The 15,037-nt window shown below is 39.4% G+C and overlaps 3 protein-coding genes across 3 annotated transcripts; 2 read left to right on the top strand and 1 right to left on the bottom strand.

The window, feature by feature from the left end:
• Positions 1-1,582: 1,582 nt before the first annotated feature.
• On the top strand, positions 1,583-6,958 carry LOC140777230 (uncharacterized). The gene is made up of 6 exons (XM_073121192.1): positions 1,583-2,006; positions 4,430-4,515; positions 4,619-4,741; positions 4,822-5,625; positions 5,720-5,933; positions 6,037-6,958. The coding sequence occupies exons 1-6, from the start codon at positions 1,697-1,699 to the stop codon at positions 6,600-6,602; spliced, it is 2,103 nt and encodes a 700-aa protein (XP_072977293.1). The 5' UTR covers positions 1,583-1,696; the 3' UTR covers positions 6,603-6,958.
• A 697-nt stretch (positions 6,959-7,655) lies between these two features.
• On the top strand, positions 7,656-8,667 carry LOC140777231 (heavy metal-associated isoprenylated plant protein 25). Its single transcript, XM_073121193.1, has 3 exons — positions 7,656-7,961; positions 8,029-8,110; positions 8,195-8,667. Exons 1-3 carry the CDS (start codon positions 7,950-7,952, stop codon positions 8,374-8,376), a joined length of 276 nt encoding a protein of 91 aa, XP_072977294.1. The 5' UTR covers positions 7,656-7,949; the 3' UTR covers positions 8,377-8,667.
• Positions 8,668-9,328: 661 nt separating this feature from the next.
• LOC140777200 (dihydrolipoyllysine-residue acetyltransferase component 4 of pyruvate dehydrogenase complex, chloroplastic) lies at positions 9,329-13,444 on the bottom strand. The gene is made up of 6 exons (XM_073121149.1): positions 12,301-13,444; positions 11,945-12,136; positions 11,771-11,858; positions 11,608-11,678; positions 11,446-11,529; positions 9,329-9,711 (listed from the first exon to the last, which is right to left on the bottom strand). The coding sequence occupies exons 1-6, from the start codon at positions 13,231-13,233 to the stop codon at positions 9,607-9,609; spliced, it is 1,473 nt and encodes a 490-aa protein (XP_072977250.1). The 5' UTR covers positions 13,234-13,444; the 3' UTR covers positions 9,329-9,606.
• Positions 13,445-15,037: the final 1,593 nt, after the last annotated feature.

Below are 15,037 nucleotides of genomic sequence, written 5' to 3'. Positions count from 1 at the left end.
TTATAACTTTAAAACTTGCGGGATGTAATGACTTGCTATGGTAGAGCCGATGCAAATTAAATACTAAGTGAAGCTAGATATGAATTAGGTTTTTTAAAAAGGTAAAAATAGTTAAATCGATATTGTTGGGATTTGAAGTTTGATAGAAAAATACTCATTATATGTGTACAAATATATTTGCATCTATATTCTTCATTTTCCTAGTGAAAAGCCCCTAAGCATACCATTTAATTAATTTTGGACATATTTTTACAAACTTGATGCACAAATAAAAAGAGGCTACATGTTGTAACAACCTCTCTAGTGGCACACTGAGAAAATCATAATAATGGTTAAGCTCATAAGCTCATAGAGCATGCAAAATTTATGTAAAACAAGATCCAAATATACGAGCACAACTGACAAGCTAATTGAAACTTCGTTATAATTATTATAGATCTTGAAGCAATATAGCTAAGATTAATCCTATAGAGAACTATATAGAAGGCAAATAAAAATAGATAACGGCTCGACGACCATCAAAGCCATCGTCAATGTCTAGTAGACGAAGAGGAGGGAGGTAGATTGACTCCTCTCCTACGTGAGAGTGGCTACAAAAATATCACCACCACTATGAAAGCTGCACCGCCCTTATTGTCCATTGGCAAGGAAAAATATTAGGAGGAGAAGCACCGACTCCAATCCTTTCTCAACCCATTTTGTTGAAAAAATATTGTCGTGACAGAGAAATATAAACTCCTCGTGTCACCACGTCTCATCGAGAAATAGTAAGATGAGCTTACTTAAGAAATATTGAACGAAAAGAAGAAAGAAGTTAGAGACAAGGTCGAATCTATCGTTTGAGTCGAAGGATGAAAGAAAAAAAAATAAAAAAGATGATAACGGTAAAAAAAGGAGAAGGGGAAGAGGGTGAAACCCTAATAGAGTACTCAACCTGAGAAGATGCTAAATTCGTGATTCATTTTATATTCATCTATAATAAGATCATGCAGATTCTAAACTATACCCTTTTTATAGACCAAGATGCTTAATTTGATTGATTACCATAAATACCATGTAGTTCGATTCGAATTTGACCTTACTCGAATCTAGAATCGTACAAACTCTTTGATGAATCGAATATCAAGCATCGAACTAGATTTCAATTAAGATCCGATCTGAATCTAAATTCCAGTTGGACCGGATCAGCAGCACCAGTTGATACAGGATAATTAACAGCAAAATTTATCGATTTACCATCTGCCACGTAACCCGAAACCGGAAGAGAAACCTACGCGCTTTGACGAAATCAAAACGCGGAGGGAATCGCTGAACGGGTCCCACTATAGTCGAACGCCATACGCGTGTCGAAAGGCATCACCCGTAATAGATGTTTTCGACCGCCGAGCTAAACATCCAATCCCATGATTATGGTAAACTCGTGATTTAAGGGGATTTACGAGGGCAAAGAGGAGGGCCTGTCATCAGAATCCCCGTTGCTTCGAGGCAGTTTCGCCGTCTTAACGTCATGGAGAAATCCCCGCCGTTGATTTCTATGCTAGCTAAATATGTGCTCCATTTAGCCCCCATCGCCTCTTCTTCAACCTTTTAATAACCAAACGCCCGCCTCTCCTTTCCTGGCTTTTATTTATTTCTTTATTGGCGGCATTAATCCTCTCTTTCACTCGGCGGGGGATCTAGGGTTAGGGTTTCGGCGATGGATGAAGGGAAGGCATACGTCTCGTGGGAGGAGGTGGTGGTCTCCAACGACAAGGGGAGGCGGGTGGTGCACTACTACCTCAAGGACAGCCGCGGAGGCGCGGATCTCGCGGTGGTGGGAAGGGAGAGGAGCGTGCGGCATATGTCCTACGCTGTACCCAATCGCTTCCTCAGGTTGCTCCTGGCCGCTTGGCCCTGCCGCCTCGGGTCACCGTCGCCGTCCTTCTCGCCTCCGCCGCCGGAGGGGATCTCGCTCAAGTGGAGGTCGAGGAGGGAGGTCATTGATTGGCTCTCTTCTTTTGTTTTAGGTAAGACGTAGGGCCTTCTACTCTCCTTTGCTTGTTGAATCCCTCGGAGGTTTCTGAAACAGTGGTTTTTTTCTTCGATATTTTCTTCCTTTTGATGGATGGGGTTGTGCTTCGCGTCATGCATATTGGGATTTTCGTGGATTCTTTCGGTTATCTGTGTTCTGCTTAAAGGGTCGAGTCTTTGTTGTTTTTATTTGATGGGTCGATCGTTTTGAGCGGAGGAAATCGAGGATCTGGTTCCTTTCGTTTTCTTATCTTGTTTCCTGAGAGGAGTACGGATGACAGATGAGCAGCGCCAGTGATTTATCATCTATTCATCTGCTTTTCTTTATCAGATGATTTGTGGTGCCATGCCCCGAGATCCTCTTTCTTCGTGTATAAATTGGTATATGATCGTTGCAGAAAGCTTGGAATTCTTAGGGACCTTGTGACTGCTTGATGAGTTCTGGTGGAAGGTTGTGACATCCTCCTCCCAGATAATCTGTAGATTTGAGGTGGTTTTGAGGAAAGTTTCACCAGTTTTTTTATATTCATTTACGGGCTAGGGAAGTCTGCCTAGTTTTCTTCCTCTCTACCTTCCTGCCTTTTATTTTGTTCCTTTATGTCTGTTCGTTTTGAGTTGTAGAACTTGAAGGCTCAGAAAAACCAAAACAGATGATTTTAATCTTATTCTTACATCAATTTTTCTTCAGCTTGTGAGAAAAAAATAATAATGTTTTCTTATTATTCTGCTTGTAGTTCCCGTGGAATTTTGTGAAGGTTTTTTTTTTTTCCTTTGGCTGAGTCTTGGTACGTTTGTTTGTTTTAATAGCTAGTATACCTCTGTTTCCCTTTCTTTGCCCCCAAAAATCACAGGGAGAAACCCTTATTTCATACAGTTCGTCTTGATTGGCCTCTTCTCTGAGAAATCTTCAAAGTTCTCGTGTCGATATTTGTACGTTTTTTTTGGTAACCTTTCTTCGTCGCCTCTTCTCACTTTATTGTAACTGTTGTTTTCTACCTTTAAAGAGAGGAGAAGATCATCTTCGACGCCATTTATGGAAGGAAAGGATAAGAGAAAATCATCTCTGGTACTATGTTTGTAGGGAGAGAAGAGAGGATGAGACATTTAGGGGGAAAACAGTTCTATTGTCATGTTGTACAAAGGTGGAAAAATTGAGAGAAGGGTTGAGAACTTAAAATATGATGTCTTCTACTTTATAATAATATTTATCTCTTGGGTTTAAGATTTCTGGAGAAAGAAAACAGTAGAGAGATTTTGCACACTGATCTAAATGTTATATTTACAGTATGACAGTCATTTTACCTTTCCAAATAATTCTTCTCTCATTTTTCTTTATCAAAAAGAAACAGTTAGTTTTATCTTCCCTTCTATCTGTAACTCCCGAAGCATTTAGCTGTCTCTTGTTTTCAATCCTTATAAGCAAACCAGTGTGGTGAAGGTCAATATTTTTCTTTCTCGTTTCTTTTCACTTTTTTAATTGTTATCATAATTTCTGTGGAGCTTTAACATAGTTTTGCCTGTTATCTGTTGTTCCTGTATTTCTATATTCTCTCCTTGGATCTTTTCTCTATTTCCTGTATTTCCAGATTCTCTACTTAGGATCTTTTCTCTCTACTTCGTAAGCATGTGTACTCTACTGATTTCCCTGCATAATCTACTTTCTAGCAGGTTATGATATGGTTGGGCAACATCGGAAACCATTTCATTTGATGGTAATAGGAAGTTCTATTAGTTTAGATGATAATAGGAAATTCTTTACAGTTTATCGGATTACCTTTTGTAGATTTTTTTATTTTGTGGTTTGTGATTTTCTTTCCCCACCTTCCTCCCACTTAAGTCTTTTTTTGGGTCATTTTATCAATTTATGGATCTATATGTGCTCACAGTTTCACTTTGTGATGCAAAGTTTACCATAAGATGTCAATAATTTTTTTATATGATCCTTGTATCTTGGCAAGCTCATATTGCCATAACTATCTCTTTCCTGGTTTGGTTAGTCTCTCCGGAGTTGCCAAAGCTTATATTGGTGTTGTGAGCCACTGAGTACCCCCTTACATAATGCACCTCCTTTTCATTGTGGCCGGTCGTATAATTCAATGGTTATGGTGCAATATATTGCACGTGTTACCATTTGTAATGCTGTCATCTTGTTTTTTTCTAGTTAACCTCAAGGTTTTCCTTTATATTGCTTCTGATTGAAATGAAAGGTTTTATATTTTGCTTGCTCTATGTAATGGTTTTCTCCTTTTATTTGTTTGTATATTATGTTTTGATTGAATTTTACAATAAATTTACTAAATTTTCATTTCTATTAGATTATGGAACAAGTTCATGGCAATTGGTTTTGTTAGGATCTAAAGTAATCTTCATGACCTTTGGTTGTTATGAATACTTTAACATAAGCTTGTATTATTTTCAGAACCAGCTTTTGATGGATCCTCTCCCACCTTGGATAGATTTTCAGACGATGAAGATGCTGAACCTTTAAGTGGTCCTACTCCAAAGGTAGAAAGATATCTGGATTACATAGTTATCCTTGAGTTCCTGTGTTATTATTATATTGAGTACCGTAATTCACTTACCTTGTTTTTATCTTCTTCTATTCCAGGGTTATTCTTCAGGGAAAATGGGACATCAATCGAAAGTATTTTCATGGTTAGGTTCTGCATGGATTTGCAGGAAAAGAAGGAAGCATTACCGGTCTTTCTGCAGGAATGGAATAAATATTTCTGTAAGTACATTTGTAATTTCTTTTCATATTTAGTTATGCCCTGGGTCTGGGTTAATGTGAATCTTTTTATCCTTAATTAGGTCCATAACTTTGTCTACATTATGTCCGAAGAGAAGAAGAGGCTTGTTGCTTATGTGGAAGATCTATATGAGGACTTGAGAGCTAATAACATGGTTGTTGTCCGATGGTTTCACAAAGTTGACGAGGTTGGTATTGTTTTGCCTCCAGATGTTAATGAGAGAGAGATTTTCTCTTCTCTCTGCCTTCAAGATTTCAGTGTTGAATGCATTGATGGATTGGCTGCCGTCCTCGGTGCTCAGCATTTTGAGAAGTTTCAAAATGAAACAAGACACAGCAATTGGGAACCTTATTTGTGCCGGAGGCAAATTGATAATGATGATGTCAAGCCCTTTGACATCACCCAGGTCCAAGGCTATTGGAGCCAGGAAGTGCTTAGGACCATGTTCTCATCTTCTTTGAAGCTACGACTTAAGATCACCTGTGGTGGCTCTAGTTTAGAGGGAGATGCATGTGCCCCTGTCTCTCAAAGTGGTGACAAGAGGAATCAGCAGCTCATAGCTGAGGGCATTGATGTCGCTGGAACATCAGCCAGGAACATGGAAAGATCTAGAGGTTTGGGTGCTGGCAGCAACACAGAAAGGAATGTTTCTCGTGTTGTTTCTTCTCCTGTTTTGCTCAGAAAGGAGATTTTGAGACATAAACTTCAGCAGCAACTATCTCCAGGCTGCCATGCAGAAGTATTATCTCAAGATAGTGGGATCAGGGGCTGTTGGTTCAGATGTATAATTATGAAGAGGAAGCATGATAAGGTGAAAGTTCAATACCGAGATGTCCAAGATGCTGATGGAACGGGCAATTTAGAGGTAAACTAAATAAGTAAATATTGTACCCCCCAATTTTTTTTGTTGCTCCTTTGTGTTTGAATATAACCTCATTTTACTTGCCTCCTTTCTGTAGGAATGGGTTTTACTTTCTAGGATTGCTGAATCGGACCAATTAGGCATCCGCTTGTGTGGAAGACCAATGGTTCGTCCATATCCAACTGAGGGAGGGAAGGTGCTATGCAGTTTCAACGTTGGTGCTATTGTGGATGCGTGGTGGCATGATGGCTGGTGGGAGGGAATTGTGGTTAGTAGGGAATCGGAAGAACAAATCCACGTGTATTTCCCTGGTAATTTTACAATCCCTCAACTTTCTTTGAACATGTATTATATATAATTGGAATTCTTGTATGAATCTTTCTTATGTTTATTGCCCTTTTATTAATCTTTCAGGAGAACAGCGGATCTCTATCTTTAGGCAGGATGACTTGAGACCTTCACTTGATTGGAGTAGCAACAAGTGGAACCATATGAAAGACAGAAAAGACATTGCCAGCTTATTGTTCTTCAATATAGAGTCCAGGAGTAAGAGTGAGGACAGGAGCTGGATTAATGAACTCAAATTACAGGATAATGATATGCCTCCCGTGGTGGATATTCAAAAGGACGGTGCTCCATCAGAAGCCAAGAATGAGTGCAAACCTGTTGCCGAAATTCCACTTGCTGGGAAAAGAAAAGCACCAGACCTTGCCAAAGATCTTCAGCTTGGCAGCTTGAAGTGGAAGCTATCAAAGAAGAGAAAGCGAAGAAGGGAATCAGGTGGTGATGGTTTTGGTCAAAATAAAAGGCACTCCGATACTAGCAGCGGTAGCAGCCAGGAAGAGTTAGAGGACACTAATGCTTCTGGGGGTTTTATTCTACTCAATCCATTGACGGTTGATCACGAGAACTGCAAGATCGGTAGCGATCCTCTTTTCAGCGCACCAATGGCCATTTCTAACTTGGTGATGTCCAGATAAAGCTTGGAAATTTTGTAAAATCCAGAGTCCAAGGTGATGTTCTGTATCAAAGACTGCAGCAGATGTGGTGGGGATGCTATTTTGATGCATCCAGCAGCATATGTAATGGAGCCTATGGAGCTGTATTGCGTAGCAGTTATGGAGGAGTCCATTGCAATCTTTGATGTAGAGGATGCCATCAAGGACGAGTGTATTATGTTGTATTTATAACTAGTTTAGAATGCCTTTTCTGGCCTCACATAGGTGTGATAAGAGTGGAGCGCGGAACCTTTTTACTCTTCTAGTGCATTCTAACCCAAGTTTTGCTAACCAAAGCAATACTGAAATGAAAGGCTACTAAGCTGTACTTTTCTTCTTGCGCTTGTCTCATTTTCCTTGATCTAACTTAACAAGATTGTTTCTTTTTCACTTTTATAATGTCTTCTTTCAATACTTATTTACATGGATAACTTTTCTTTGATATCTATTCACTTTGATAAGCTGTACTTGTGCTGGTCTCATTTTCCTTGATCAATCTTTTCAAGCTGTTTCTCTTTCTTGTTCACTTTGATAATGTCTTCTTGCAATACTACTAGTCTACATGGAGATTCATGAACCATTGATGTGATTGTTAGTAATTTAGATTTACTTATCTTTGATATATTCTTGGAGATTGATTTTTCCCTTGGATGTAAACTATCAGCAGTGGGACTGAAATGAAATGTGGTGCCATTTGTTATTTCAAAATCCGAGTGTACGGCTGGCGATGTTCATACGTGGAATTTCCGCAGGGTAATATTTAGGCAAGATGCTGGGATCACATAATAGTTCTTTTTTTTTTTTAATCTCTCTCTCTCTATCTCTCTCTCTTCTCATCCATATCGTTGCCCCAATTAAACTTTTACTTGAACAAGTAGGTAGGTCATTCCTACGTGGCTTCACAATTCCCTTTAAACTTGATCCTAATGTCTAAAATCGATCCAAGTCATGCTCAATTTCCGTGTCTGATCTAGACTTTCCCAATACTAACCGAAGTTAAGAAGAAGAAAAAACATTTATTAGCGGAAGAAGACCCGGGAACAAGGAAAGGGACACTTGACAACACTTCACGCAGCCCATCCCTCCTGTAATCAACTAGAATCCGATTCTACTACACCAAACTCACAAGGGAAGACCCCAAAGAGGCAAAGAGAGGTGCAGGTGAAGGAATCAACCCAACCCTCCACGCCAAATTCCATTCACAATACTTTAACACCATTCTCACCTTAATCTTTATAATAAAGCTTCCCTTTCCTGCCAACTAATCCCTTCTCCTCTTCTCCTCCTCCTCCTCCTCCTCCTCCTTTTCCTCATCAGAAGATCTACTTCATGACTGAGAAGGTAATCATTCTCTTGTTATTCTTATCATTCTAAGCTCTAGAATTCTAAGGCAAGTTGGTTCTTATAGTTCTACTGCATGACTATGAGGATGAACATAGACTGCAATGGCTGCTACAGGAAAATTAGAAGAGCCCTCCTCCAGATGCACGGTAACTAATCTAAGAACTCTTTGCTATGTGTTTCTCAGAATTTTGTTCTATTTGGCGACTAAACCTTCTGTTGGGTTTGTGAAGAGTTGGAGAGCCATTTAATAGAGAAGAAGCAGTGCAGGGTAAGCGTGTGTGGTGCGTTTAATCCACAGGATGTTGCGATAAGGATAAGGAAGAAGACTAATCGAAGGGTTGAGATATTGGAGATAAAGGAAGTGGATATTAACAACGAAGCAACAACCAGGCCCACAGAAGCTGCTAATTAGTAAGCATAGCTACTATGTCGTGTAAAAATATGTGACCAGTTTATATTTAGAGGTATGAGAAGCAAAAACTTTACTTGATTTATTGTTTGTTTTTTTCCTCCTTAATTGTAGACCAAACATGCATGACCCTTAGATGGGTTTGAATAGTTGAATGGGATTTATCGTATATAAGGATAATTTAAGTTTTTATGCTCCTCGGAGATTTCCATACTTCCTCAGCTAAAAGAAAAGGAAAAGTTCCAGATGATAAGGCAAAAAGGATTCTTCTTTCCCTCTGTTTTAAAGCTACTTTGTCTCAATATTCTCATTTTGTAGTTCACTCGCATGTACTCTTTCACAGAGAGTTCCTTTATTATAAAAGATAACCATTTAGAGTAACCCATCACAAAATTTAAGTAGATAAGTGCCGAAAGAACTGTCTATAAATATTTTGACAACATTTGCATTTGCTATGCCCAAACTAGTCCTGTTTTAAAACTTTTTTTTAACAAAATATAATATTATTAAATTAATTTACTAAATGAGATCTAATTTACTGTAGTACTAGTAAAAACATTAAACTGATCAAATATTAAATTGTTCAGCTTTTTATCTAGTCTTAAAACACTGATATGTTTAATAAATGCTGACTGATATGTTTAATAAATGCTGAACTGATCAATATCTCTTTTAGGACTGCAGTGAATTAGATCCTATTTGATAAATAAATTTGAGAGCAGATTATTTTAATGTTTGGTGTTAGGTAATATCCAATACGTACCACTAGAAATATTATTTGACAAAATGGATAAGCCAATCTCAAATTAGGCAATTGGATGAACTCAAATTCCTCGCCTCTTGATGCATTTGGGATGAAGCAGGAAGGATTTATAAATAATTAATCTGATAAAGCTCAGATCTAGCAATGCTGCTGCTACAGTAACGGAAGGAGAAGAATACTTGGAAGTTATCTATACAAACAATTTTGAAAATTGATACCAACACTAAATTTATTAATCATAAAGAAAAAAACCAATACATTCTTCGTAAAGTTTTCCAGCATAATTTAAGACCCCTGTCTCTCGGAAACAACAGAATGGAAAATTTGCATAAATAGTTCTACATTGCTGCAAAACTATAATATCTCAGCTCGCCCAACAATGACGTACAGATATATAGAAACGCGAAGACAGCTTGCTACTGATAAAGCAACTGAACTGCTGCACCTAAGAACAATCATTTTCAAAGCTCTTACAATGTTAAGTTGTCAGGATTCTCGACAATCTTTGCAAAAGTCTGCAGGAAGGCAGCCACATCAGCACCATAGATGATCCGGTGATCAGCAGTGACATTCACCTAATAGGATTGGAACCAATTAGGTAAAATAGTAAACGAGAGCTACATTTCTAAAAACTTTTCCAATTTATTGCAGTTCCAAACTAATTATGTAAATAAAAAAATTTAAATTTTGATTGTGTTTTTGAGGTCAGTCAGGTATCTACATGGCCATAGCTTGCCGTGAAAGCTAATACTTCCCAAATAAATTTTCTTTTCCAGTTTGTTTGCTATAGGATTAGCATTACAGAAGACACCAATTTCATTCATCTCATTTCTAAGTGTTGTCTATGTGGAGTGTAATGTGTAAATGATATATATGTACACATGTGCACACATATTTTGATGCACGGGGTACAGATTATACATACATCAATATATGTGTATATACACATGTAGAGAGAGAGAAAGAGACCAATAAGAAGGAAAAACATTAGGAGGCTTCCAAGTTCCAACAGCAGCCGCCACCAAGATATGTATAGTAACCCCACTTCTAATAATTCATTCATATTGGCTAATGTTTATGGGGTTTAAGCCTTAGACATGAAAATTGATTTCCCTGAATTAGCAGATCTAATATACTATGCTACTATCGACTCATACAGATAAAAAACTACTTCAAAATGAAATCATGAAACAGTTTCTGGGCATAAAAATGACTACATGAATATGTACAACTTTTCTGATATGAGGACTGCACAACTCTGAGGATTGTAGGTCAGGTGAGGTGAATATTCTCCAATGAATGCTTTAAAGTCTATGATGATGAGTGTCTATACTCTAACAGGGACTATTTAAGACGGATTAATGTGCTGGATCAGATCTAGGCATCTTTTACACAAGTTTTAGGCTTTTAAATTGAGATAATATCAAACATCCAAGTTCACATGCTATCAGGAATAACCTCTTGACTTATGGGCCCATCAAATTTATAGACAAGCACAGATCATAGCGCACAATCCAATTATGTTTTGGTCATCATTATCTCAGTTGCCACAAATATAAATTGGCTACTTTGATCTATTCTGCATAGCTAATTATGAGAGCTTAGATATGATTCTAGGATGATGAATCCAAAATTAGTTAGTCAAACACATGCGTCATGCCTAATGAGGACTATTTTGGATTTATTTTCAAAATAATAATATTGTCACTATTTTCTAGAATATCCCGACCCTAAATAATTGGGGCTAAAGGCTTGGCTGTATGATCTTGCATATCTTGGTTTGTTACATAATAAAGAACCATAAGGTAGAGGAACACTTATTGGTAGATTATATAGTGGAGTACTATGTCCAATGTATTCATTGGACATCATTATTTGTTATGCCCTTTGCAAATGATGCTGGGTCATGCGAATAATTCAAGTGACTTTGGTTTATCGATAAGCTTTTGTTTAGTTAACCTATGTCTTTGGAGATTGGACTATAATAGTCCACCAGTGCTTCATAACTACAAGCTATAAAATCTATCTGATACTTAAATATAATCCCCATAGAATTACAAACTAGAACAGAACTTGAACATATATTACTACAGGTAAAATGAAGTGACAGAAAACAGTAGCCAACTATTGTCATTAAGTCATTGAATGAAATTATTAACAAACAGGAAGCACTTTGAATCTTCTCACAGAAAATAAGGTGAGAGAGTAATTCATTTTTAGACATATAAATGTAAAATCATTTTCATATTGCAACTTATCTATAGCAACAACTGAAGGGATCGATTCATAATATCTGAAACTGCACTTACCAGCATTTTACTCTTAACACTAAGGAAACCATCAGTACCGGTCACAACAGAAGGCTTTGAAGCTCCAACAGCCATGATAGCTCCCTGAACAGCAAACCCGTTACTTCTTAGGACACCAGAAAGCAAATTTAATAGCCTGTAAAGAATGATTAGAAAACCTACCTGACCAGGGGGGAGAATGGCATCAAATCTGTCTACCCCAAACATACCTAGATTGGATAGAGTAAACGTCCCTGCATAGTATCAAAGACTCAGTGAGCAGAATCCTCATTGAGAAAAAAAAACTAAGAATATAAATCAACCAACAATTTGCAGAGATACAAACCTGAGTTATACTCATTTGGTGAAAGCTGCTTAGCACGAGCCTTCTTTACTAATTCTTTCCATCTTTGAGAAAGCAAATACAGATCCAACTACATTATTTATATTCCAATTAGTTGCGAACAAAGAAGGCAAAAAAAGTTCCACCATATGATTTTTGAATATTGTAAATGTAAACCTTATCAGCATCTTGAAGGACGGGAGTAATCAGTCCACCATCAATAGCCACAGCAACAGCAATGTTAATGTTGCTATTGTAAGTGAAGCTCTTTCCATCCTTGCAGCTTGCGTTCATAACCGGATGCTGCACAAGTGCCATTGCTGCAGCCTTCGCCAACAGTGCAGTCATTGTGACTCCCTTCGACTTGATCTAAACAGCAAATCCCACATTCGAGACTAAATTAGCCAAACTAATCCCAACAATTACGCCAAAACATGATCACCCAAAATAACTCCCAGATCAAAATTTCTCCTTTTCATATAATTAGAATTTTACCAGATAAACAAAGCACCAGAATGAGAGAAAGGTAATACCTTTTCATAGAGAGAATCAAGAGCAGTAGTAATCACAGGGTACCCAACTCGAAAAGTAGGCACAGAGAGGGTCGCCACCATGTTCTTGGACACCGCTGCCTGCATTGGCGTGAAAGGAACAACCGTCGATCCTGGAGCTGCCGCCGGGGCTGCAGCAGCCACAGGAGCTTTAGCAGCACTAGCTTCTGGAGAAGCAGAAGCAGCTGGGGAAGCTGCTGCGGCAGCCGCCGGCTTCTTGGGCTGGATACCAGCAGCAGCTTCAATATCCTCAGCAGTGATCCTGCCATAAGGCCCGGTTCCGACCACCGTGGAAATATCCACCTTGTGCTGCTTCGCAAGTTTCTTCGCGTAGGGCGTAGCGACCGTCTTCCTCGGCCCCTCGGATGCGACCGTTGAGGCAGGCGTCGGAGCCGCAGGAGCCGGAGGAGGAGGAGAATCAGAAGCAACAGGAGAAGGCGTAGGGGGAGGGGGAGGAGCAGACTGGGATTTGGATTGAGCTTGGGCTTTGGCGAGGGGGATCTCTTCCTCGGACTCCGCGAGGAGGCCGATGGGGGAGCCGACGGGGGCGGTCTCACCCTCGGGGACGACGATGGCGGCGAGGATGCCGTCGTAGAAGGTCTCGACGTCCATGTCGGCCTTGTCAGACTCAACGACGACAACGCTCTCCCCCTTAGAGAGACGGTCGCCCTCAGACTTCACCCAAGACACGATCTTTCCCTCCGTCATCGTCGAGCTCAGCGCCGGCATAAAGATCTCGCGGATCTTGGCCCGGATTGCCGGGATCCGACAGCCAGCGCGACGGAGGGGGAGTGGGCGGCGGGGGAGGATGGGGAGGGAGGAGGAGAGGGAGGAGGAGAAAGAGAGGAAAGGGGCGGCGGCGGCAGCGGCGGAGGAGGACGAGAGAGTGGTGGCGATAGGACTAGGAGAAGCCATTGGTGGAGGTGGAGGTGGAGGAAAATGTGAGTACAAGGAAGACGAAGTAGAGATTTGGGGAGATTGGAATTGCTCGTTTAATTAGTAAGAGGAGGAGGAGGAGGAAGGGGGGCGGAGAAGTCGAGGGAGGGTTCTTTTGGTTGGTTAGTTAGGAGGGCGTTTGAGCTTTGAAAGTATCGACATTCGACACACGCACGAAAGTATTGTGTTTGTGTGTGTGGACTGTGGAAAACTTAGCATATTGATATGTACATTACATGCGATGGATATATTGACGAATAAACATACCATCATCTCAACAATTTACATGAGGGTTGAATACTTCGAAGGTCACTTATCAAATGCATGGAAGATTCATTTAGACATGGAGGATCGTCATAATTCTTATATAATATGGAAACAGATCTCCTTTTATTATACACGTCTGCATTAATTTAGAAAAGTTCGTCTAAACCATTCTTAGATGGAGAAAAGCACAAGAACACGGGAGGAGAAAACCGTAAGTTACCAGTCTACAAGAAGCTGAAATTTTATCATTTCCAGAAGATTAACATTCCATCACCGTGCTCCCAACCAAGAGAAGAAAGCTGGCAAGGAATGAATCCTCGTACAGCAGCAGCAATAGCTTCGATCATACCATCCATCCTGTCGTGTTGGAGGAAAACAGTTCACCGAGGCAAAACTCTCAGCAGCCAGCAGCAGAACCTTTTTCCGGTACATCCTCATCGGCGGCAGCATGAACGCTGAGTGCAGCGCAAGCCAATGGATCTGGGATTTTCGGCCAGGCTGCCTCCCATTCGACTGCTTTGGCAATACTGCATGCCACGCTTGGGCCTCCAGGTACCGTTGATCTTGCAGCATTCTGTTCAAAATATTGTGAGTTAACAAAACAATATTTGCATTGTGGGACAAGTATTATATGCCAAATAGTTATACTGATCAAAGTTGAACAATCATGCTAATACTATAGCAGACCCAACAACAGACATTGGTTAGTCGAATTGAGTAGAAAGTATTCCATTCAGATTTACACATGATCTTACAGTCTAAAAGACACTAGACAATATGGCTACATTAACTCAGTGTAATATTTATCAACAGTTTATGTCCTGATAACTACTGAATTAATAAATATGTCAAGTAACTTAATATAAACTGATAAGAAATATCAGTGGTAAAGCAAAGGAAAAATGAACATTTGCTTATTTAAGAGCTGGATAGTCTTATTACAGTTTGCAACTTCCCAAAAATGTAAAAACATTGAGAGATCCACACCTAGGGAAGAATCTCTTAAATATTGTTCTGTAGTAATATGCCTCCTTTGACGTTTCTCAGGATAAACAAACTTGCATTCATCAACATCGCATCAGGTTAGAAGTGAAAAATGCAGGCTTAACAAAAAGATATCATCAAAAAGTATATCTTTATGATACAAGGTCACTTCCCAGTAATCCAAGCCATGGGATAATAAAACATTAATACGGTTTGAATTCCCATATTAACTGAAACTTGACAATCTGCAACAACAGATATGACTTGTAATTTGTAAAAATAAGACATACATGTAGATTCACATGGTTCTGAACCATCAATCCAGCTGTGTAACCGACCACCGACCAACACTAAATTGTTCTTTCTGCCTGTACAAGATGTGCTACAAATGGAACACACATTAATGCCATCAGATGTCAGAAGTATTTTGCAAAGAGTTAAGCAAAAAAGAAAATGAGATGAAACATAACAGGCATCCCAACCTTTGGCAGATAGGTGTTCTCCTCATCATCAAATGCATTCCGCAGGACCC

This window comes from Typha angustifolia, chromosome 15 (assembly GCF_048772165.1).
Source record: "Typha angustifolia cultivar Huaian chromosome 15, ASM4877216v1, whole genome shotgun sequence".
NCBI lineage: Eukaryota > Viridiplantae > Streptophyta > Magnoliopsida > Poales > Typhaceae > Typha > Typha angustifolia.
Note: the sequence above shows the minus strand (reverse complement) of the source record. Positions and strands in the feature narration are given on the sequence as shown.